The sequence below is a fragment of the Onychomys torridus genome, chromosome 1 (genome assembly GCF_903995425.1).
Source record: "Onychomys torridus chromosome 1, mOncTor1.1, whole genome shotgun sequence".
NCBI classification, from domain to species: domain Eukaryota; kingdom Metazoa; phylum Chordata; class Mammalia; order Rodentia; family Cricetidae; genus Onychomys; species Onychomys torridus.
Window position 1 is genome coordinate 63,707,023 of NC_050443.1, and position 22,838 is coordinate 63,729,860.

A 22,838-nucleotide genomic window follows, 5' to 3' on the forward strand; every position below is an offset into this window, starting at 1 on the left:
GTCCTCTCCAAATTCAGGAGTCTTCTATATCCATGCTCTGCCCTGACCACAACAGAAACTGCAGTGGTCTGGTCTGCCCCTGTCTCCATCATTAGCCTACAGCACCACTAAAGCCACAACTCTTGAGTGTTGCCTGGCACACTGGAATGGACTTAATAAACGCTACCGAATTCATTAATTACTTAATTACTCAGAAACAAAGTTTTCATCCTTGAGAACAGAGATGACGGCATCTATCAAGCAGTTGCTAAGCCCACCGAATCAGCACAGATGAACCTGCGAACACCTGGTTTTGTCTTCTCAAAACCCACGTATGGCGTGTTCTATCACTAGCATTCTCAGTTTCTTACATGAGAAAACTGGGGTGCAAGGGAGAAAGATGAATTGTCCACGATCAGACACATAGTATGTAGGCAAATTTGATTCCAACCCAGACCATCGGCGCAGTGAGCCCATACCCCCACCTCATGCCGTTAAGGATGAGGCTATGACTACCTCCTACCTAGGGTCTTGGAAGACCAAGGAGTGGTGAATATAGCACATGAGAATTAACAAAGGATAAGGAAGAAAGTTTTTATTTGTTTTGGTTTTGGTTTTTACTACTATCTATGGTCTCTTTCTATTTTCCTCCCTCCCCCAATACCTCGCCTGGACAGGTCCATCAATGGAGCCCTGGACAGGCCTATTTGTGCCTAGTGGACACGGAAAGACCAAGCTCTCTCCAGCGTCCTCTCCTCTAGCTCTTTGCTTGAGCAGTTTTCTCCACCTGGAATCCTTTCCAGCATCTTCTGCCTAGAGAAATGGTACCTCGTTCTGGGAGTCCATCTGCTTCTCCTGGTCTTATTCCAGTCCCCACCTCTCGCTCTCACACGCATCCCTTCTCTGAGCTGCCGCTCTGGCCAAACACGCAGCTGGAAGTGACTCCTCTCACGTCTTCACACTCTGCATCCCCCATCAACAAGCCCTTCTAGCTTTGCCCGGCTCACATGACTATTTCCTAGGACCTGCCACCACTACCTCAGTTTAACCCACATCATTCTTGCCCTGGCTTATCACTGTAGCCTCCTGAGAAGGCTCCCATCACTGTTTGCCAGGCCCCTCAATGCTCCTGTTAAAACATCCTGATCACGTCCCTTTCCTGCCTCCCACCCTTACAATAAAGTTGCAATGCTTTGCCACAGCCCTGTTTAGGACCCTGGCACTACTTTGGCTGCCCATCCTGCTGTTCTTCCATTTACTCTCTGCCCATCATGTTCTAGACTTTCTGATGTGCACAACATACTTTCTTTCTTATTTACTTTTTTCCCCTTGGGCCAAATGTTGCCTATCCCAGGCTAATTAAACTTACTATGTAGCCCAGGCTGGTCCTTAACTTGCAGCCATCCTCTTGAATCAGCCTCCTGAACACTCCTAGGATATTCTTTTCTTCCCCTTGTTGCATGTGCTGCCCCTCTGTCTGTGATGCTCTTGCTGAAATGGTCACACTCCTCAGCTCAAAGATTCCTGATCGAGGATCTGGTTGGTAGAGAAGGCTTTGTGATCACGTCTCACAAACAGCACCGATGTGCCTGATTATCACTCCACACACCCCTTGTCCTGTTCAATGTTTCTTCATGGCCCTTCTCTATCAAATGCTGTACCATGCATTAAGTTGTTGACATCTACATCCCTTGGCCAGATGCAAGCCATACAAGGGCAATTCATCACATAGTGCCTGCTCCAGTTAGGTACTAGGTAAATACTACCTGAAGGAAGGAGAGCCAGTACCCCTGGAGACATGCTCCTTATTTTTCCCCTCCTTCTGCAGCCCCACACTCCTCTTGGAGTATAGCTTACACTCTAAGCAGGTTCGCAATGGGCAGGATCCAGATCACAACAGAGCCCAGCACATAGTAGGCACTCACAGAATGCCTTGTGATTAAATAGAAGTGCATTAATAAAGTCCGCACTAGGAGTTGGTGAGATCCCCTAAGTGATGCTGGAATCTCACTTACCTGGGCTGTCATCTGCACAAGTTCCTATTGTGATTAATAAACTTGACTCTCGGGCTGGAGATGTAACTTGGTTGTAAAATGCTTATGCAGGAAACTCTAGATTTGATCTCCAGCACTGCAGAAACAGATGTGGTGGCACACACCTGCAATCTCATTGCTGGGGAGGTAGCGAAGGGAGAATGAGATACTCATGATCTTCCTCGGTTACATAGGAAAGTCAAGACCAGTCTGTGATATATGAAATCCTGTCACTAAACAAACAAACTCTTGGGTGAGTAAATCTCTCCTCACTCATGGCCAGCTGAGAGCCTGCTCAGCTTACCTGAATCCCATCAAGACACTGGCTTTGTCTTCTACTCCATAAGATGAATTCAAGGCTCATCAGGAGTCAACCTCAAGGTGATGGCACAGCCTACTCTAAGCAGGACCTTAAGGAGGATGATGCTTGTGTCTAGATGTTACTAGGATAACCACCTCTAACTGCTCCATAGTGTGGCCTGATGCTACATATTAGATAAGTACTCAAGAGTAAGTTCCCTCCTGATAGTCAGTGTGTACAAAAGTACCAGATTTCACCAAGACAGCAGAATGTCTTCTCTATCTGCTGCTTGATCACATGACTGCCTTAGGGTCTTGGCAATAAGCTATGGGAGAAAACCCTTGGGTCCTGCCCATTTTCTGTGGGCAGCAACAACTCCAGGTCCAGGACTCTTTGGATACTTGAGAAGTCTCTCCTTCCATAGATGGCACAAAAGCAAAATTATGGCACTCTTAAGGGAATAATTACAACACATCTTTAGCCTGGATGCCCCATATCCCCACAATTTTCATCGCAGAAGGACAATCATCTAACGGGGGATAACATTCTCAAACCCAAAACACTTGACATTGCAATTGACTGAAGGGACCTGGAAAACACTCACAGTTGCAATCTGGAAGCTAGTTTTCCATCCATGCTTCTTAGCCTGCTTTCCCAAGGCCTCTCCTGTGTCCAGTTGCCTACCGCTCTGAGTATGAAGGGTAGGTGTGTTTTGACCTGTCTATACTTTACCCAGGGATGCTTGGGTGATGCAGAGAGCTACTGCAGCTGGTATTTTTCACCAGAGATCTAGGCTCAGTCTATCTCCAAATGATACCACCTCTCACCAAATATCTCAGAGAAGAATGTTGGTGGTACCCAACTTACTACCAAGCCCATTGCCATGAGCTCTAGGTGGTCCTGTCTCAACTTTTCCCTCGTTGCTGTTCAGAATGAAAACTTCTTGCTTTTCTGCTTTTGCTTAAATGGATCCAATGACTAACTCATGGCCCTGCCAGAGCCGCAGATCTTGGCCATACCTTCATGAAGAACATCTTCCTGCAGTGTTTGCCGCGATCAGTCCCAGCTGCTTGGAGTTGAGCAGCTTCCGAGGCCAGTGCCAGGTCTGGAATATTGCTGAGCCCAGCTTCCGACGTGTCTGCCAGTGGCATGGAGGAGTGAAAGAAACCCTCCTTGCCCTGGTACAGCGAAGTCTCAAATGGGTTGGGGTACTTCTCATCAGGGCTAGAACCGTCATCGCTGGTCTTGGCATTACAGAGAATCAGGGAACGGGAAATGGAGCGAAATTTTGTGGATTTCCGGCTCTTTCCGGAGTGGCTGTGGGGCTCCATCCTTAGAGAGGAAACGAGGCCACGCTTCTTCCTCTCCTGTTCTCCAGGCCTTGGCCGCTGACTGGCAGCTGAACTGGCCTTAGCTGCCACTGCATGAGTCCCTGGAGGAAAGAAGAAATGGGAAGAAGTGGTGTGACATGCTGCCAGCTCAAGTTCTGGGACTGAGCTGAGGGTGCCAATGAAGCAGAGCAGATGAATCCCTGGACCCAGCCAGTCTGCTGGCCAAATGGAGCTTAGCTAACTCAGGAGTTAGTGAACACCCTCTCCACGTCTCAGGCACACAAAGACCAAGCCATAACTCGTTATCCAAACCTTCATCCTACAGACAGGGAAACTGAGGAACAGAGAAGAGACATTTAATCCAGGATGCTAGCAAAAAAAGCTAAGAATCAGAGTTATGGGGAAAGATTTAGCAATTGAATTGCTCCCAGGGACTGTGGCTTTGTAGGGCTTTTAAACTTGGAAGCTAATCTTTAAATGAAACTCTATCGTCTGTAAAGCTGAGCAAGGAGGAGGTCAAGGAAGATGGAGCTCACTGCCCTGGTCCCCTTGTACTCTTTAGTATCTTTTACAGTGTCTCCAAAGGAACCCTAGAGCCCAGGACTCAGCCCAGTGACCACTGATCCATTCTTATCCCAGGTGAAGATCTGAAGACTGGAGTCTTCTAAAGGCCAGCTTGCTGTGGCTGGGGTGAGCGCAGAAGGTTCTGCACACAGCTGGCTCTTGACAAACACACGTGCACTTCCTCAGGCCCAAGGTCACACTCTGACCAATGTGACAGGTAGTGTCAGCCGTCCCTACTGGTTCATTCTCCCAGTCTCCCAGCTCCAGGCTGGCTCCCCTATCAGGCCCACAGCCCAGCACAGTTTTGCCCAGAGGCACCTCCCACGGATTGGTGTCCATGAGATAGGTGGCAGAGCATCCTGATGCCGTTGCCAACTAAGTTCTGATTTCAGTACAAGCCACCCAATAAAGCCTGCTGCCAAAACGACAAACTGTGGAGATGCTCTTGGCAACCCATCCTGCTGTTTGTGCTCATACTGGATGGAATCGAGAGATGCAAAGAGCTTCCGATGTTTCATGGTGTAGGAACCTTCACATGTCCCCCAAAAGAGAATGCCTTCTTAGGATACTGTCTGAAACACCTGGCTTACACACACACACACACACACACACACACACACACACACACACACACACGCTCATGCACATGCCAGAGATCAACATCTGATGTTTTCTCTACCATTCTCCACCTGTTTTTTGTGATGGGGGTCTCTCACTGAACCCAGAGCTCTCCTATTTGGCTAACCTCCCTGGACAGTGAACCAGGTGCCATCTTCTATCTGTCTTCACAACACTGGGATTACAGGTAGGCACACACACACACACACACACACACACACACACACACACACAAAATTTTATAAAAAACCAAAAACAAAAACAGACCAAAAGCACCATTGCATCTTGGGCTGACAAGATGAAGTGTCTCAGCCAATGAAGCCACTAAGCCTGAGGACCTCAGTCTGATCCCGGAACCCACACAGTAGAAGGCTGACTCTTCCAAGTTGTCCTCTGACCTTTAAACTCCACACATGGACTATGGTGTATATGTTCGTAATCATACATATGCACACACTAAATAAAGAAATAAATATTACAAAAAAGAACGTAACTCAGCAGCAGCCATTTCATGAGGCAGCAAAGCCCTGCGCTCTCTGACCTTCTAGCTCACGTGACAGGAGGACACCAGCCACAGTGGAGGGGCCCTGCAGTGACAGCTGTGCTTGGTGGCAGGCTTCTGAGTCCTGCAGGCCACACCCATTCTTGAGCAGATTGGTACATGGAGACCTTCACGGCCTCCAGTACTGGCCAGTGAATGTGCTAGCTCCGTATTAGCTCCACCGGGCACTCATAAATGACTACTTCAGAATGTCACCGTGGCGTGCCAGGCAGCGTTCTGATTGTTCTACCACTTAGTCCTCAGAAAATGGCTTGTGGGCTCTGACACTGCCCCTCGTGTCACAGAAAGATGGCCAGAGCATGGGTCAGTGAGCATCATAAAAACTATGCAGTGTGGCCAGAGCCGGAACCTTCACGCTGGCTCCTCACAGCCCCCGACTACTGCCTTTGCCCAGTGTCTCCAGCTGCCTGGGGTCTGGATGATCAGCGTGCGAATACGCTCAACCTTCTTCTGTCCCTAAATGTTGTGGTGAGCCAGGAGTAGTGGTGCCTGTAATCCCAGCATCCGGGAGGTAGAGAGACAGGAGTATCAAGACTTCAAGGCCAGCCTCAGCTATGCACTGAGTTCAAGGCCACCCTGGGACAGATAAGACCCTATCTTGAAAAACAAACAAATCTGGCTCCTGTCCCCCCCATCCTGGTACTCTTGAATAAACGCTCTGTTCTCTGCTCTTTCTCTCCTTAACTCGCCACTGCTTCCAGATCCGGCACCGGGGTTTGCTTCCTTCCCCTAAAGCCATGGAAACTCCTGTATCAGTTCTGCATTTCATGTGTCCAGAGCCCCAATCGCCAAGTCCAGAGGCTACAAACCTCTCCACTGAAACTTGCTTTGTCTCGAGAGGATTGCTCTGTGTCTGTTTGCGGTCTTTGAGTTCTCTGTGCCATTTTCTTCCTGTTACTTGTCTCTCTTTCAGATATCCCCTTTCAAATCCAAATCATCCCAGCTGCCCTTGGGCTGACGTCTCCAGCATGTCTCAACTCTCTGTCCTTTCAAGTTCCCAGAACTGGTAGGTCAGTGCCAGAATCGCTGTAGATAACAACTTAGATTTGAACCTCCTTGCTTTCAGACCAACCTCAGTGGGGCATGCATAGTGTATGTATGTGGTGTGTGGGATGTGTGGTGTGTGGGGTGTTTTGTGTATATGGTGTGTGTGTGTGTGTGTGTGTGTGTGTGTGTGTGTGTGTGTGTGTGTCACAGCCAGCACCAGCACATTAGCCATTTGAAAGTCTGAAAACTCCTCGGTTTTGTGTTAAAACCCTTCTAGGACTTTCTGACGCTAGGCAGGGAAGATCTGAGAGGGAGTTGCTGAGCACCACTGTTTGGACAGTGACATCAACATGGAAGGTTCAGAAGTCATGCAGATGGGGAGGGAAGTGGAGGGAAGAACAAAGAACAGAAGAACAGACGGAATGTGGAATGTTAGCAGAACCAGGCCTAGATGCTATCATACAGCAGCTGGATCCAGCCATGCCCGAAGCTATGGTATTTATTCTGTTATGTGAATTAACATATTCCAGTTTGGGCTTAAGAGTGTATCTATCTTCATGCAATTATAGTCATTTAGTCGGCTGCTGGAGGTCTAAGTCCTGGAACACAATGACTTCCTAGGCCCTTAGGAGTTCCTAAGCTACTTCAAAGCTTGTCTTCGCCTCTGTCCATTCCCATGCGTAGCAGCTGGTTCTTGATCCAACAGAGCTGTCTTTATCCAACAATTCCCGTAGACCCTGGAATTATGTACCCCATTCCTTTTTCCCCATGTCCTTTCTGAACCTACAAGTTCCCCAGCTATGACCAAACACTGGCTAGGCATCTTCCAGTGCAAAGAAGCTATGGGGCCCTTTGAGGTTGAGGTGTAAAGCTGTAGGCTTCCTTGGTTACACAGGCTGCACGCAGGACTTAGACCAAATAAGGGTCAGATTCCTTGGTGGAAACTGCTCGTCCCGTGAGGATATTTTCAGAATGTGTCCACGGAGTACTGTCAGCTGTAAAAAGCTCTTCTACAGGGAGTGGCCATTTCTAAGGCTGGGCTCCCCTGAGAGATGACAGGGACCATGGGATGGGAGTGAAGAAGGAGAGGAGGGGCAAGGCATTCATCCTCCATCTAAGAGCAAAGACTGCTCCACATGAGCCTTGTCATCCCAGAAAGTGTGAAAGGGAGAGGAACACAGGGCTGAAATGCAGAGCTGTGCTTCTGTGGAAGGGACTTCCCTCTAGGCCTGGCACCAGGAGAGACAAAGCAGGGAGAGGAAATAATTGAAAACACAGCATGGCAGTCACGTGGCTCAGCTTGGCCTTGGTAATTGTGCTCAGGACATTGGAACCAGCTATTGCTCTCTCATGGAACCAAATGTCAGCGGTGCCGGGGGCCAGCTGGGCCACCCTCCTCCTCAGCACTCTCTGAAAGTTCAAACCAATAGCCTTTCTCTATTTGGCTCCCCGGCCCCAGAATTCCTTGCCAGTGTCTTACCTGGTTCCCTCTGTCCCTAGCAAGTTCTGCACAAGGCTGCCCTGTGGTTCCCTACACACAGAAGGACTTCAACATGGCATTCCTTAGGGGACAGCCTCCCCTCCAAGCCCAGAGAAGGTCAAAGGACTAGAAAACTGCTCTCCCAAGTCCTGGCTAGTGTCCCTCCAAACACAAGAAGAGGATTGGCTCTCTATGCCAGGCCTCCCAGAGCACGAAGATGCTCCATGGGGTCACTTCATCCCATCTTTCAGGAGACTACCTGGAAAGGAGGGGTGGGGACTGCTGTCCTCACAGTTGCTTAGGACAGCCGACCACAGCTGAGATGTCGTCTACATGGAGTGCAGTGCCAAGGGACAGGACAGGACTGCAGGTCAGTGGACACTTGCTTCCTTTAGAGGCCTTGAAGAAAATTCCAGACCACGGGCTGTGGAGCAAGGTCTGTAAGCCTTCCCTCCCCCTCTTCTCCGGTGCCTCACCTCCTCTCCCTCTCCTCCCTTTCTTCTCCATTCCCCTGCCTGCCCTGAGCTTCCTTCCTTCCTCTATCATCTTCCTCTCCCTCCTTCTGCTCCTCCTTCTCCTGCAGCCAGTGTGCTGGGCAAAGCCATCACTAAAGGAACAGCCTTACATTTGGGAACATCATTTGCTGGCTGGAAAATTGGAGAGAGTTTTAAATCACCATGTGGTGAAAGGGGAACTGTTTGATAAATGTGTGTGGAGTTTCTGCATTCTCCCACAGTGTCCTATTTCAAAGGCAGTTTTGAAGTCTGGCCATTCCAGCCCAGGGGGTATATTTTTTGGTCTTGGACTGAGAAGTGATTCAGAGATAAGAAATGAAGGGAAGAGGTGAATGTCCCTTCTTCTACGCAAAGGTCTTCAATAGAATTCATGGGCCCCCCACCGAGTCTGACCCTCTGTGTCTCTCTATATATATTGCACACAGGATTAGGAAGACAGACAGCGTCTCTGGGCCTTAGTGTTCCCACTCGTCGAGCAGACTGTGCCGGAATATTCTAGTCTCACCTTTCTTCCTCTGCCCTACTGCATCCCTGAGGAGACTGTACTCCGAGGTGTGGCACAATGCAGGGACTTTGCATATGGTGGATCAATAGCTAAAGAGCATCTCAGAGGCCCCTCCCCCTGACACCTGACCTAACACAGGAAAACCATTCCACTTAGGACCACAGACTGGAGGACTCCAGTGACTTAAGGCTGACTAGAAGCTACATGAACTGACCTTTGAGCTTCAGAGCCATCCAAAAAGACATTTTGGACTCTGGAAACTACCAAAGAGGCCGGTGTGACTATCTCACACAGGTGCTAAACTTTCAGCATCCTGAGAGGTGGTCCTAAGTCACCAAGGCAGGGCTGGGGCATCTTTAGGTGTCCCGACACCACCCAAGACCAAGAGCACATGGCCAAGGATTTTCCCCTTGAGCAAGTAATACAAACGAGGCACAAGTAACGCCTGTAATTCATCTTAAAAAGAATCTAGAAAAACTCCAGCAGGCACATTTCTCTGCTGTTACTCTGGAGAGGCTAGTTTATGACTCGGTGCTTATGACGTTCCCACTTCCAGGCTCCAAGCAGAAATGCCACTACAGAATGCTTTGAGTGACCATCTGCATAAAGCCACACAGCATCTCCACACAGCGCACTTGTAGTCAGAGAAATGACAAGAGAGGTTATGAATAGAACACCAAAGGCTTGACTCTGAAGTAACCTTATCTGAATGGTGGGTGGGCCACTTACCTCTGCAGCATTAACCAAGGCATGTCTTGTGTGGCTTAGCTGCCCATGAACTGGAGATGGCTATGCTAACCACTGGGAGGTATGAGGGAAATAATTCAGACAAGGACTTAAACTTGCTCTGTAAATTTTATACTCGCACACACAGAGAGACAGACACATATTCAAAATAGCATAAATGAAAGCCTGGATAAGAAAGGTCCACCTTGCTTGGCTATCTGAATTAATAAGAAAGAGAGGGTGAGGCGTGGTGGCACACACCTTTAATCTAAGCATGCAGGAGGTAGAGGCAGGGTTACCTCTGTGAGTTTGAGGCCAGCTTGGTCTATATAGTGTGTTTGAGGCCAGCCAGAGCGACACAGAGAGGCTATGTCTCAAAAGAAAGTGAGAAAGAAACTAAGATAGAATAAAAATAGAAAATAAAAGGATAAATGAAAAAATATATAAGTAACTGTCTAAAGTTACATCAGTGGGAGACTTCGTTAAACAGGTAACGGTGTGTTCTGTGGGATATTACACAGCCAACAGTAGGGATGAAATGGATCTACATGTAGAAACACAGTGGGAGTCTTGAAAAGCTAAGATATATCATAAAAGAGTTGTATAGACTTAGTCTTAATTTACAAAAAAAAATTACCTTTATGGATAAACAGCGAACTTTAGGAAGGTGAGTAATTCTGGGAGATGTGTTTAGAAGAATCCCTTCCTTTCTATATAATTGTTTTCTGTCTTTGGTTCCTTTTTTCATCTGTCACAACTCAAGATTATGGTCAGAAAAATAAAGGTTTTGCTTTAAGAGACACAAACATGCTACATCTAATTTTCAGCCATCTGGTACAGACCTGGAGGTCTTAACCCACTGGCTAGCTCTCCTAGTACTACAAGTTGCTATGCATTCTACTGGAGGAGGAATGAAACAATATCGCCCATCTGTGAACCCCGCAAGGTATAATAAGCCCAGAAAAAAGCCCAACTGATACAATGGTGGTTATACGAGTAACCACGCATATTCTGATTGGATCTAAGTCCCTTTCCAAGAGATGGAGCCTATACCTGGCACTGTTATCAGGGCCACTAGCCTATGGCTGGGCAGGTCACAGGTCCTACAGGAGAATCTACATTATTATTCTACTAAATACACATGGTGTTAAACCAACTCCCAATGGCTTATCATTATACCCATAGATCACTGATCTGTCAGTCTCCTTAGAGAAGCTTCTTCTTCTTGCAGTAGATGGTGATTAACACAGAGACCCACAATTAGACAATGTGTACAGAATAAAAGACTGTGTAGATAATATAAGAACTAATAACTATTACTTAAAGACTCAGGCCTCTCTCAATAGGACACCTACTTCACTCCCTCCCCACAAAGCTCAGAGATCATTGTGGAGAGTGGGTAGAAGTTTGTAAGGGCCAGCAGAAGCAGTGGAAGCCGACAACAAAATGGTGGTTTCCGGATACAGCATGGCAGTTGTACACATAAACTCAAAATGGCTGTGACAGCGTGCACGGGACTTTTATAGGCTCAAACCATGCAAAATCCCAACGTGGATGAAAATCCCTGCATGGGTGGGGGAAGTGGGCAGCAAATGCCACCCCTGTCTGAGGAACTATGGATAGTTGCTCGGAGAAGGAGAGTCAGTTTGCTTTAAGGATGTGACCCCTGGTAGATCAACTACACTCCAGGGCCCCATACTCAAGATTATCTGGGCAACACAAATTGAACTTCGTGGGATTCTTTAAAAAAAAAAGAAAGGAAGGAAGGAAGGAAGGAAGGAAGGAAGGAAGGAAGGAAGGAAGGAAGGAAGAAAAAAAAAGGACTCCTTGTCTCAATGAGAAGGAAGGTAAAGGTGGACCTGGGGGGGATTGGGGGATGAGGAGTAAATATGGTCAAAATATGGTAAGTATGAAAGTCTCAAAGAACTAATAAATATTATCTAAGGAAGTTTTGAAATGTTTAGAAAATTTAGTAAAGTAAAGCCATATAGGATATAGCCGATTTAATACATAGTAGGTGTTCCAGTTTCTGAAATACAGCAGTATGTTATTGATTATTGTTATTCTTTGTCACTATTACTTAAAGCTAAAAAGTTTCCTCTGAACCCTTCATCCACAATCAAGAAATCTTGACAGTCCAGTGTGTTACTGTTGTTACCTAACTGGTTAGTTACTTTGTTTTTTATTTTGTAGAGGGACTCACACAACCTAGGCAGATGCTGACTCACAGGCTCAGCCCTTTTCCGGTTATTTCTTAGAAGGTCAGTAATTGAAGCGCTGACCTCCAGTTTAAACTCCATTCTTCACAGGAACGTCATGGTTATTGTCAACTAATTTTCAATTTTGCTTCTTTTAGTTTCTGATGTTTTTATTAGAAAATTCCAGCTTAATTGTTTTGTAGCCATGGGGATGTGTCTTGGCTTATGTTTTTTATTTGTTGGCATGTGTTAAGGTTGACTTTGTAAGATAGCCTATGAGATGTGTAAGTGCTCTAAATATACTTTGAATTATCATTTGCAAAGAGAGAGACTCTCTCTCTCTCTCTCTCTCTCTCTCTCTCTCTCTCTCTCTCTCTCACACACACACACACACACACACACACACACACACACACACGCACGCACACATGCAGACATATTTCATTATCTGCTTTTGACAATTATTTCAGTGCTGGGAACGCATGTTGCCCAGATATCGCCTGTGCAGTAAATATGGCAGTCTGCCACCTTCTTTAGCAACTGCTGTGACCATTCCTGGGCTCCTATGGTTTGACTGGAGGTAGCAACAGCCACCCTTAGGGGATGAGGAGCAAAGAGGAAAGGCAGACATGTGAGACTACACCAGTCACCTACCTCTGGTCCTTGCTGTAGCTCAAGGATCTAATAACTCAGTCAGTTACATAAGGTGAACATAAGAAAAAGAAAGGAGAGCTCATGGCTAACTGGGCCAGAAGTCCTTGCCTTGGACAGCAGGGAGATGGCCACTGTGTCCAAAGAGAAGTCAGGCATACTCTGTGTTTCAGGGTCACACCCCACCCTTCTCTGTCCCATTGAGGCCCTAGGCTAATGCTTGTTTTTTAAGTTTTTGTTTTGTTTTGTTTGGGTTTTTAGTTTTTCGAGACAGGGTTTCTCTGTAGCTTTGGAGCCTGTCCTGGACTAGCTCTGTAGACCAGACTGGCCTCGAACTCACAGAGATCCACCTGTCTCCAGAGTTCTGGGATTACAGGCATGCGCCACCATGGCCTGGCTCACTTTTTAAGTTTTTATGATCTGATTCAAAGTTGGAGTTTGCATTTTTTTAAATATAATAGAACATACCATTAGCAACACATAAGATACACAGGTAAGTATATGTTTATGAATTCATAAATAAACTTACATCCCTAAAACAAAACTTTATTACACAATACCCTTACTGTGCTATAAATAAAAACACTAGAAAGTTCATGAAATATGTGACTGTGGAGGAGAGATGCCACAGTGGTAAAGTACTGTGCCCTTCAAGTATGAGGACCAGAGTTTCAAAAACGAGCACCTAGAGGACTGCACAGTGGTTTGCTAGTCTGCCTATAAGCTGGTCACGTGGGAAGCTGAGCCAAGGGATTCTCCAAAGCAAGCCAGCTAACTACACTAGTCAAACTGGTGATCAGTGAAAGGCCCTGCATCAGTGATCTGTGAGGAAGGTGCCCACACCAACTTCTGAGCTTCACGTGCACACACATACACAAGCACCCACCCACGTGTGTGCCTAGACACAGGAACATACACACATATACACATACACTACACACATACACATGCAGAAAGACTGATTTTTGAAGGCTCTTATACATTTGTTTTCCCTATTCATTTTCTATGGAAAAGGGGATTTCTCAACATCTATATTGATTTCCAATCTACTTGAGAGTTACGTTGGAAACCACAAGCCTGAAGCTTCCTTTGTTGTTTCCAGGCAGTTCTTGTGGGGTGTGGGCTTGGAGTTCTCAGTTCACTGGATCCCCTGGGTCACTCTATGTGCCCTTGGGTCTCACAGCACTGGCTGATGTGGAAGGATCCTGATTTGAATAGACAGACCCTTTTCTGCCACTTTTTGGGGGCTGAGTTCCCTGTGGGGCTTTTTCCTATGCTGAGACAAGACTGAGAAAAGGGCTCAGAGTTACTCACAGTTAGCCTGGCCAGGTAAGAGACGCCATGAGCAGAAGAGAAGGGGTGCCGGTCCCTGGCATCCCAGCAGCGGGGAGCGCCTGTGGATATGCCAAAGTGCATATTGGTGGTGACCACCTCTGGTTGGCAGAGCAGGGCAGCCACATCCTAGCTGCTGCACCTGTCCATTACAGATGCACTTCTGGCCCCACGGTGCAAGACCCATGAAGATGCCTATTCTGCATGGGCCCTGACATCTGGGTCACAGTGCAGGGAGCTAGCAGCCTAGGAGCTGCTTCTGTGGCATCTAATTCTCTCCTCCAGTGATGCATGTAGCAGGCACCACAGCTCCTGATTCTCTGCCTTCCTCTCCCCAGGCGGCGTGCTCACGCACAAGCTGCGCTCAGCAACCCCATCTGCTCTGTGCTCTTTCGGGCAGGGACCTCTTCATGTTTCTGGCAGACACCAGGCAACCTTGTCTAATTACAAGACTGACATGGGTGAGTCCTAATTTCCACAGAGATCCGAAAGAAGAACTTGGAGTTCATTGCTGATTCAAAGCTGCCTCCCAAACAGAAACATGGGGCTCTTCGAGCCATTTGCTTATTTTCACTCTCTTGGATTTTTGTTCTCCAGGTATGGGAGTGTGTAGCTGCCTACAGTGAGCTGTGTTTTAAGGTGAATACCACCTCACATACAGAAATGTATTGCTAGCCTAATAGGCAGTTCAGACACAACAAATTCCCTCTCCTGATAAGGTGTGTGTGTGTGCGTGTGCGTGTGCGTGTGTGTGTGCTGCAATACGCACATGCTCAAGAGCTGCATACATGGATGTACTAACCTGTGCATGCACCCTTGGAGGCAATAATCAACCCTGGATGTCTTTCTTCTACTGCTAGCAACCTTACTTTTTGAGACAGGATCTCTCACTGAACTTGAAGCTTGCTGCTAGTTTGGATAGGCTGGCTGTCCAGCAAGCTCCAGGGTCTGCCAATCTCTTCCTGCCCAGTGCTAATCTTATAGACACAAGATGCTGAGTCCACTTTCACGTGAGTACTGGGGGTTTGAACTCAGGTCCTTGTTCTTGGGTAAGCAAGCCCTTTACCTGCTGAGGCATCTTTCCAGTCTCTAAAATTACTGTTGGTGTTCATCCACACAACAGTCAGTGTCTAAGGTTCACTGTAATTCAGGTACTTGGGTCACCCAGGATAAAGATATGGTCCCCTGTAGCCTACTTGGGACCGCAGATGCAGACAGACATTATTCCTAGCGTGGGGATTTCTACAGCAGAGGCTTGAGTTAAGTGCTATGGCTGACATGACTCTTTGAAGCATCTCACCAAAGACCTACCCATGAGCAAAGCTTCAGAAGCTGAATGAGGGGTCATTGGCATTTGAGTCATACAAATCTCTTGGTGGTAATGGAGCTTGGGGTTGTAGAAGAGAGGACAGGGATGCAATAGCCCATTAAGGTTTAAGGTGCTCCTCAGGAATATGACCTCTCTGTGCTGTAACCAAATTCAGTTCAAAGTACCCTCCACCTCCCCAAGTTCTTGGGTTGCTCATGAGGAGATCCAGAAGGCAGGAATGGAGAGAGCTGGCAGGAAGGCCGGGCCTCAGCTTTTGGCCTGCTTTCTCCTAAAATAATTCTGCCTCAGTTCTTTGTATGTGAGTATTCAGATACTAATTCTAAAATGGTTTCTAAGTAGTATTAAAGATCTCCAAGGAATTGAAATCCAATAGAGTTTCGTGTGTGTGTGTGTGTGTGTGTGTGTGTGTGTGTGTGTGTGTGTGTAAGCATGAACTTGGGGAGACTAGAAGACAACTTTGTGGAATTGGTTCTCTCCTTCCACATTCGCTGGGGTTCTTGGTATTGAACTCAGGTCACTAGGCTTGTGTGCTTGTGTGAGAAGTACGTTTACCCAAAAGCCGTCTTGACAGGGAATGTTGTTCTGTTGTGTTCCTACTTTGTGGATACATAACCAGTTTGTGTTTGTTGAGGTGCTTCTTAGGGCAGTAACGAGAATGAAGCCTGGAGTCAGAGGCTGCAATTAAGACCCAGAATGCACCCCTGAGTGAATCCCACCATTCAGGTGGAGCCACACTGTGTGACCTCATGGACAATGTGTGAAAAGATGTCAGCACAGTGTCTGGGTGTGGAAGAATGCCTGAGAAGATGTGAGACAGTAAGCACCATTAAGGAATAAATGACTAGCTGGGGCTTCCAACAAAGTACAAGGGCAGCCTGGCAGTTCCTGGGCAAGGGAAGGGCCTCTGCAGGGCTCAGAAGGATTGGCCACTGTGTAACTGCAGGGCAGAGAGGAGGACAGAGAGAACAGAGGTCTGATGACCTTCTTCTAGGGAGCTGATTAAATAAGGAGAGACACTATCAAGGGCAGTGACCCCAGCCTGCTCCTGGGAGCTCCAACATGGCTTCAGTTGGCTCCTGGGATGTAGCTGTCATCTTCAGGTCGCTCAACCAGAAAGGGGCAATTTTTCCAAATAAGAACAGAAGGAGCGATGCTGCCCTGTGACTTCAGGGCACCTGCTGCTCTTCACTGTTGTGTCTGTCACCCGAGTCCCCAACAACAGGAAACAATCACACTGCTAGCTAGAGGACAAGATTAGCACCTCTGGGAAGGAACCAAAGCAGGGGTTGGTCAGAAGCAGAGTGGAGGAGCCAAAAAGCACAGTGAATTCTCTTCTTGCTGTCAAAGCCATTAGATACACACACTCATGATGCCCACCTGGCCAGGTCAACAGGAAAGCATCCTTCAGGTACCCAACGCCTTGTTGCCTCCCTTCCACTTCCCAGCTACTTCCACACCCCAGCAATGAGGACAGGACCAAACTGGGAACCAGAAACCCCAAACTCACAACCAGGGCATCCAACCACCCACCGTGACTGGAAAAGCCCCATCATGCAACATGGTGACACCAGGACTTCCGCACAAACAGCTCTCCCCTCTGAGCCTTCCCTGACAGCCTCCAAACAGAACATTACATCCTAGCAACCAAATCTCTCCCCGTTCAGAAGAGTCGGTTTCCTGTATAGGAAATGGCCACTGGCTCTGCACACTGACTGAGGGGCCATTCACTCACCCTCTTGGTGCGGCCCTTCAGGATGTCCTCGCCTTTGCTTCTCTCTCCAATTGCAGGGACCAGAGCACCAGTAATCTTCACTGCCAGGGTACCAGGCCTGGGTTGGAGTAAGTGGGAGAATACTCCACTCTCACACTGAGGCCAGCCCGAGTCACATGGGGCTCAGAGAGATGACACACCCTGTCAGACACTGCCTTCACCACCTGCTCCGGACAGGTGACAAAGGGTAAGTGAGTCCAACCTGGCAGATTTGTGCGAACACTCCCAGCCAGAGCCATCTGACTTCTCCACATGAAAGGCCTGGTCCAAGCAGAGGGAAGTCAGAGCTGAGAGCTGAACCTCAGAACAAAGTCCACCATCTGGGCTGGCAGAAGCACCCAGGCGGCAGGCACTTTCCAGAGCACAGTGAGACTCCTGCTCTGTCCCTGAGCGTCCCTGACATTCAGAGGCAGCAGCAGTGTGATTAGGACGAGAGGGTTACAGACAAGGGTTTGGCACCTGCCAGGAGTCTTCTGTAAATGTCATTGCACAACAATGCATGACCTGATGGCCGTGCACCTGAGACCCTGACTGTTCAGGAGGCTGAGACAGGAGGGTCACAAGTTCAAGGCCAGCCTAGGCAACCAAGCAAGACTATCTCAACACAAAACCGAGAAAAAGAATGGTAGCTCAGTGGCCATGTGCATGCCTAGCATGTGCATGCCTAGCATGTGCATGCCTAGCATGTGCATGCCTAGCATGTGCTTGCCTAGCATGTGCATGCCTAGCATGTGCTTGCCTAGCATGTGCATGCCTAGCATGTGCATGCCTAGCATGTGCTTGCCTAGCATGTGCATGCCTAGCATGTGCATGCCTAGCATGTGCATGCCTAGCATGAGTTAGGTTCCCCAGCACTGAAGGAAACATCACCACACGAGCCCGCCGGCAACCCAAGTCCTATCATAACCACGTCACATAGTCACCACTCAAAAATTCAGTGCACACCTACTCATTCTGTGCTGTGCTGGGTGACCTTGAGTCATAGCTAAACACTGGACTCTCCAAGGTCATGGCTAGCAAATTACCACATGGGAACTCCAAACAAGGTGTTCCTGACTCCACGGCCCAGCCCCCTCTTCCATCTTTGTGCCGTACTTTTGCTAACAGATGAACTGACTGCAGGAGTTCTCAGGCCCCAGCTGCATCCTCCAGAAGGAGTGGCCAGCTCTGAATGAGCCATGGATGTGCCATATGAGACTGCATATGCTCCATGTGAGACCAATGACTTAACTTTCATGAAGCACTTTGAAAACCAGTCTTAAGGGACACGGCCCTTTCTTCTGAGTGTTTATTATCATGTGACCAGCATACCTTTTCCCCTCATGTCCCTTTAGAGAGCCTGATCTCAGTGTGACATTGGCCCCGAGAGAACTTCCTATATACCTCTCCTAAGCACACCCTCTGTGAGCAACAGGTTGACCCTTATGTGGCCTCTCTGGCATGTTTTCTGACACTCTACCAAATGTTCCAGGTCCCTGCACATTAACAAGGGTGTGGGGGCAAACTGTAGGATGCCCTTGACATTCCATGCAAGACTGTAGAGGTACATGCACCGCTAGGCAACCAGGGTGGTCACAAGAGGCGTCCTGAGAGGGCATTCTGAACAGAAAGCTGCCTTTGTCAGCAGGCATGGGGACAGTCCGCTATTGTGGGACCAAGTCTGGAGGAAGGTGCAGGAATTTCTGAAGTGCTGGGGATGGGGGCGTTAGTCAGCACTGCCTCTTCTGTGCGCCATAGCCTCTCTTCAAGTATCAGAACAGTGTAACTGGGACTCCAATAGGCGTTACTGTGGCTACTGTCCTCTGACAGAAGGTTGAGGAATCTGTAACCTGGACCTGAGGAGGATCCTAGGTGCCCCTTGCATCAGAGCCAAGCCCTCCCCATCATCTGGCCTGAGACTAGATTTTTCCTTGCCCTCCATTTTCAGGTAATCCATCCTCTCTTGCTCTCATAAGGTAAACTCATTCCCAAATATGATCGGGACCCTGACTGACTCTAACGCATATGCAATCTGTACCCCAAACTGGAAACTCCATCACACCTAGGACATCAGGCCTTCTAAAGAGGAGGACCCTTCCTCTCTGGCCAGCACTCCACAGGCCTTATGTCTGCCCAGAGGAAGCAAAGAAGAGACTGCTAAGAGAGCTCGGCCTTGCTGACAACTCGGGAGCTGAGTCCTGTGCTTGGTCTAAGAAGTGAAACCAGAAACTCCAAGTGCAGGGTGTGATTGAGAGAAGGGGAAGGGGGCATAGTCTCACAGGCTCAGGAATGCACCATGAGGGGAAGAAGCCTGCGTTCCTTGTGCTTCCTGCCACTATTCCTTACCCTGGGGACCTCCTGCTCGCCGAATTCCACAGTCACCTTGGCCTTCTGATTCTCAAACAAGTCAGCCTCATGTTGCCACAGCTGCTTCCTCTCCCGAGAAAGCTCCCCTTCCAGCTCTTTCTGAGGCCGACCCCATCCTAAATGCAGCCTGTCCTGTCCACTCTGTCTCAGTGACCTCCCCGCAAGCTCTCTATGATGTTACCCTTGTTTATTTCCACTGGGGAACCTGCCACCATTGGAGGGTGACCTATTAGCCTACTTGAGTCCCTGTGAATTGTCCATCTATCCCATCTAGAATACAATCCCCCAAACAGCGACCTCATCTGCTTCACTCACCACAGGGTCCCCCAAACACGCCAGGCCCACATAAGGGCTCCCTAAACATTTACAGAATGAGTCAACACATAACTCAGAGAAAAAATAAACGACCCATGCCTTCTAATGGGCTTTCCACATTTGTTTGTACTTTACGGTTTACAAAGAGCCCTTACAGACATTTCCCTCATCTAACTCATGTGATTAGACTCAGGTTAAATAGCACTTTAAAAACACACTTCACTCCTTAGCCCCTCAAGGCCTCGGGCCAGGAAAACAAGGGAGCATATTCTCCTCAAAGGAGCAGAATTTAGTTATAAGACTTTATTTCAGAGCTATAGGACAAAGGGAATCACCTGGAGGTACAGAACCTGACTGACAGTGACAGTCTCCACTGCACAGAACTTACTGACACTGTGCTGTAATGCTAAGTAAGCATGGCCAACCTAGTGTCTGCTGCTCAGTTTCCTTTGGAAGGTGTAGTTCCCACCTTTTCCCTTAGGAGGACCCAGCAGGGTGCAGAGGCCAGATGTGAACCCAACATCACCTGGATGGCCCTGTCCTTCTAACATGAGCTGAAGAAGTACACTTTGCCCAGCTGAGCTGCTGGAGATTTCTGCCTGTCCCACTGTCCCCATCTGTTAGGACAGGTTTGGAAAGGGTTAACACAAAGCTGGAGGGAGTGGTCCCAGCTTGGGTGGTGCTATTTTAAGGACAGGACTGGAGCAGTTTACTAAGCACCAGCACCCTGCCAGCCTCTCCACCTGGAAAAAAATGGAAAGCCAGTTCTCACTGGCTGACATAAGGGGTGAGGAAATAGACAGCCCCACCCAGCAGAGCCCTGGCAATAGCTGGGACACTAGAGGGTCTGCTGGTTCCAAAGAGTGGGGATTAATTGAACACCTCATCTTTTCTGGCTTTTTAAGGGTGTCAGAGGTGTTCCAAGGGATGGGGTTTGGGTTCTGGGGTGTCATTTCAGACTGGGAAAGATAGAATCAGAAGATGACTGTGTCTAGTTGTGCCAGGCAGTAACTGGCCTCACACTCTCTGCCCACACAACTATCTGAAGAACACTGCCTCCTGCCTCCTATCAGAAAGCAATGTTTTAAAGATGAAGAAATCCTTTCTTTTCCTCATTTGTTACTGTCTTGGTATGACTGACTTGGTCCATAAAAATGTTAAATCTCTGCCAAGGTCATAGACTTCTTTCCTACAGATGTGCCTTTCTTCCTCCTCCTCCTCCTCCTCCTCGGCTCAGACAGCACACCCCCTTTGACAGAGAGACTAGCCAGCTACTGCTTCCCAACAAACTTGTATGGCTTTTGAGTTTTGCCTCCATCACCTCCACCGGGAAGCCCTCCCTGACATGGCCTGCCAATTGCATCACTGAATGTAGGGTTGTCCTCTCATCCTCTCAAAGCACTCTGTGCTTGTCTCCCTCCTTTGTGAATCTGCCTTACCCAATAACTATGACTTCCCCGCTCTGGGGACTGTGGTTCATATCTCCCTCTGCAGCCTTGAAACCCAGCACAGGGCTGGCACAAAGTGCATGCTCAGTAGCTGCTAGCTGAAGGAGCAAGAGGGGGAAGAAAAAAAAGAAGGAAAGACAGAGAAGGGAGGAGGACAAGGAAGCAGGAGAGAGGGATGCTGCGGTCAGATCTACAGACACAGACATAAGATAGACAAATAGGAGGCTAAGCTTGCATCAAGCTGGGCTCATGTGCTCACACCCTGGCAACAGGAGGCAGAACCGGCAGGAAACGGAGCACTGGCTCTGGAGTCCAGCAGCCAGCATCCTCAGCTCTGCTGTTCACTGGCGGCGTGACCTACCACAAGCCTTCTCCCGCCTGAGAGCCAGACTCCCTTTTGCAAATGGGTTATTATAAGGCCTGGAGAATGTCTTGCTGCCTGACATACTGGCAACTCAAATACTAGCTTTGCTTCCCTAGACCCCATGGTACTACAGTGCCCCATTTGCTTTCCAAGGAGGGGAGGAGGGACCCGCAGGGCACAGCAGCCTCAACGCCCTGTAACTGGACCCTCTCTCTCTCTCTCTGTCGCAAGATCACTCAAACAGTTGAAAGCTTGTCCACCAACACTGCCTGCAGCCTGCTCTCGGCTGTTCTGAGTGTCCTTTCCAGTAAAAGCAGATCTTTGCTGCCAGGGCTGGGGCCAGGGCCAGGCTGGGCTGGACCAGGAAGCACAGGGAAGCCTCAGGGAGGCAGATGAACACACACTTGCTCAGGGTCCATTGGGGCCCTCGGGAGGCCCTGGGAAAGACATGGGTATACATAGAGCCTCTATGTAGTTCTTTCATCATCCTGATCTGTTCCCAAGGTCCACCTGCTCCAGTTGACTCCTCCCACTCTGCTATCTGACCAAAAGCTGTAACCCTCACCTGCTCCTAGTGACAGCCTGGGTCAGTCTCTGTGTAACTTCCCTTTAGCCCCTTGAATGGAGAGTTACCACCCTCTTGGAGCTGCCCCATGTTGCAGAATCTGATTTGCACTGGTACCCACTGTGAGGCATGTCTACCAATCACAGGTAAGGGTTCTGTCTCTGGAGATAAGAGATGCTGAACAGATACTACACTTTAAAAAAAAAAAAAAAAGCCTTTAAATTTAATGGCATGTTATATGGCCACCAAGCAATTTGAAAGTACATACAAGAATACAAGAGCTTTCTGGTATGGTGGCTTTTTTTCCTTAGAGAGGGAGGGGAGGTAAGAGGAGGCAAGGGTCTCATGCAGCCCAAGCTGTCTTCAAATTCACAATGTAGCCAAGGATGACAATGGCCTTATCTTTCTGCATCCCATCTCCTAAGTGCTAGGATTGAAGGATTGCACCACTATGCATGCTTTAGGGAGTGCTAGGGATCAAACCTAGAGCCTTGTGCACACTAGGGAGGCACTCTACCAACTGAGCTGTATCTCCAGTTCAGTATTCCCTAACAGTGTGTCTCACACCAGTACATGCACTTCTCAAAGTACTCTACACATTGGCTTAAGATTTGTGTGTTTCAGGGTTGGAGAGATGGCTCAACAGTTAAAAGCACTGCCTACTCTTCCAGAGGACTGGGGTTCAATTCCCAGCACCCACATGGCAGCTCACAACTCTCTGTAACTCCAGTTCTGGGGGCTCTGGCACCCTTGCACAGACATACATGTACGCAAAACACCAATATACATAAAAATAAATAAATCTTTTTTAAAAGATTTGTGTATTTCACTGTCTGTAAATTGGAAAATATTGAGGTCGTTCTACACATTTTGGGGTTTAGTGATACCTGATACATATGCAAATACATAAAAAAGAT

The 22,838-nt window shown here is 48.2% G+C and overlaps 1 protein-coding gene across 3 annotated transcripts in view; it reads right to left on the minus strand.

Moving 5' to 3' along the window:
* Nucleotides 1-22,838, minus strand: part of Il16 (interleukin 16) — a 94,570-nt gene that overhangs the window by 67,397 nt on the left and 4,335 nt on the right. The window contains exons 1-2 of one of the 3 annotated variants that reach the window (XM_036193503.1): nucleotides 13,765-14,074; nucleotides 3,333-3,745 (exon numbers count right to left, since the gene is read on the minus strand). In XM_036193503.1, coding sequence (XP_036049396.1) covers nucleotides 3,333-3,745; nucleotides 13,765-13,969 — 618 coding nt within the window. In that variant the 5' untranslated portion in view covers nucleotides 13,970-14,074. Of the gene's footprint in view, nucleotides 1-2,917; nucleotides 2,958-3,332; nucleotides 3,746-13,764; nucleotides 14,075-22,838 lie in introns of those variants that run through there. The other 2 variants (XM_036193510.1, XM_036193519.1) reach the window with 2 other exon arrangements.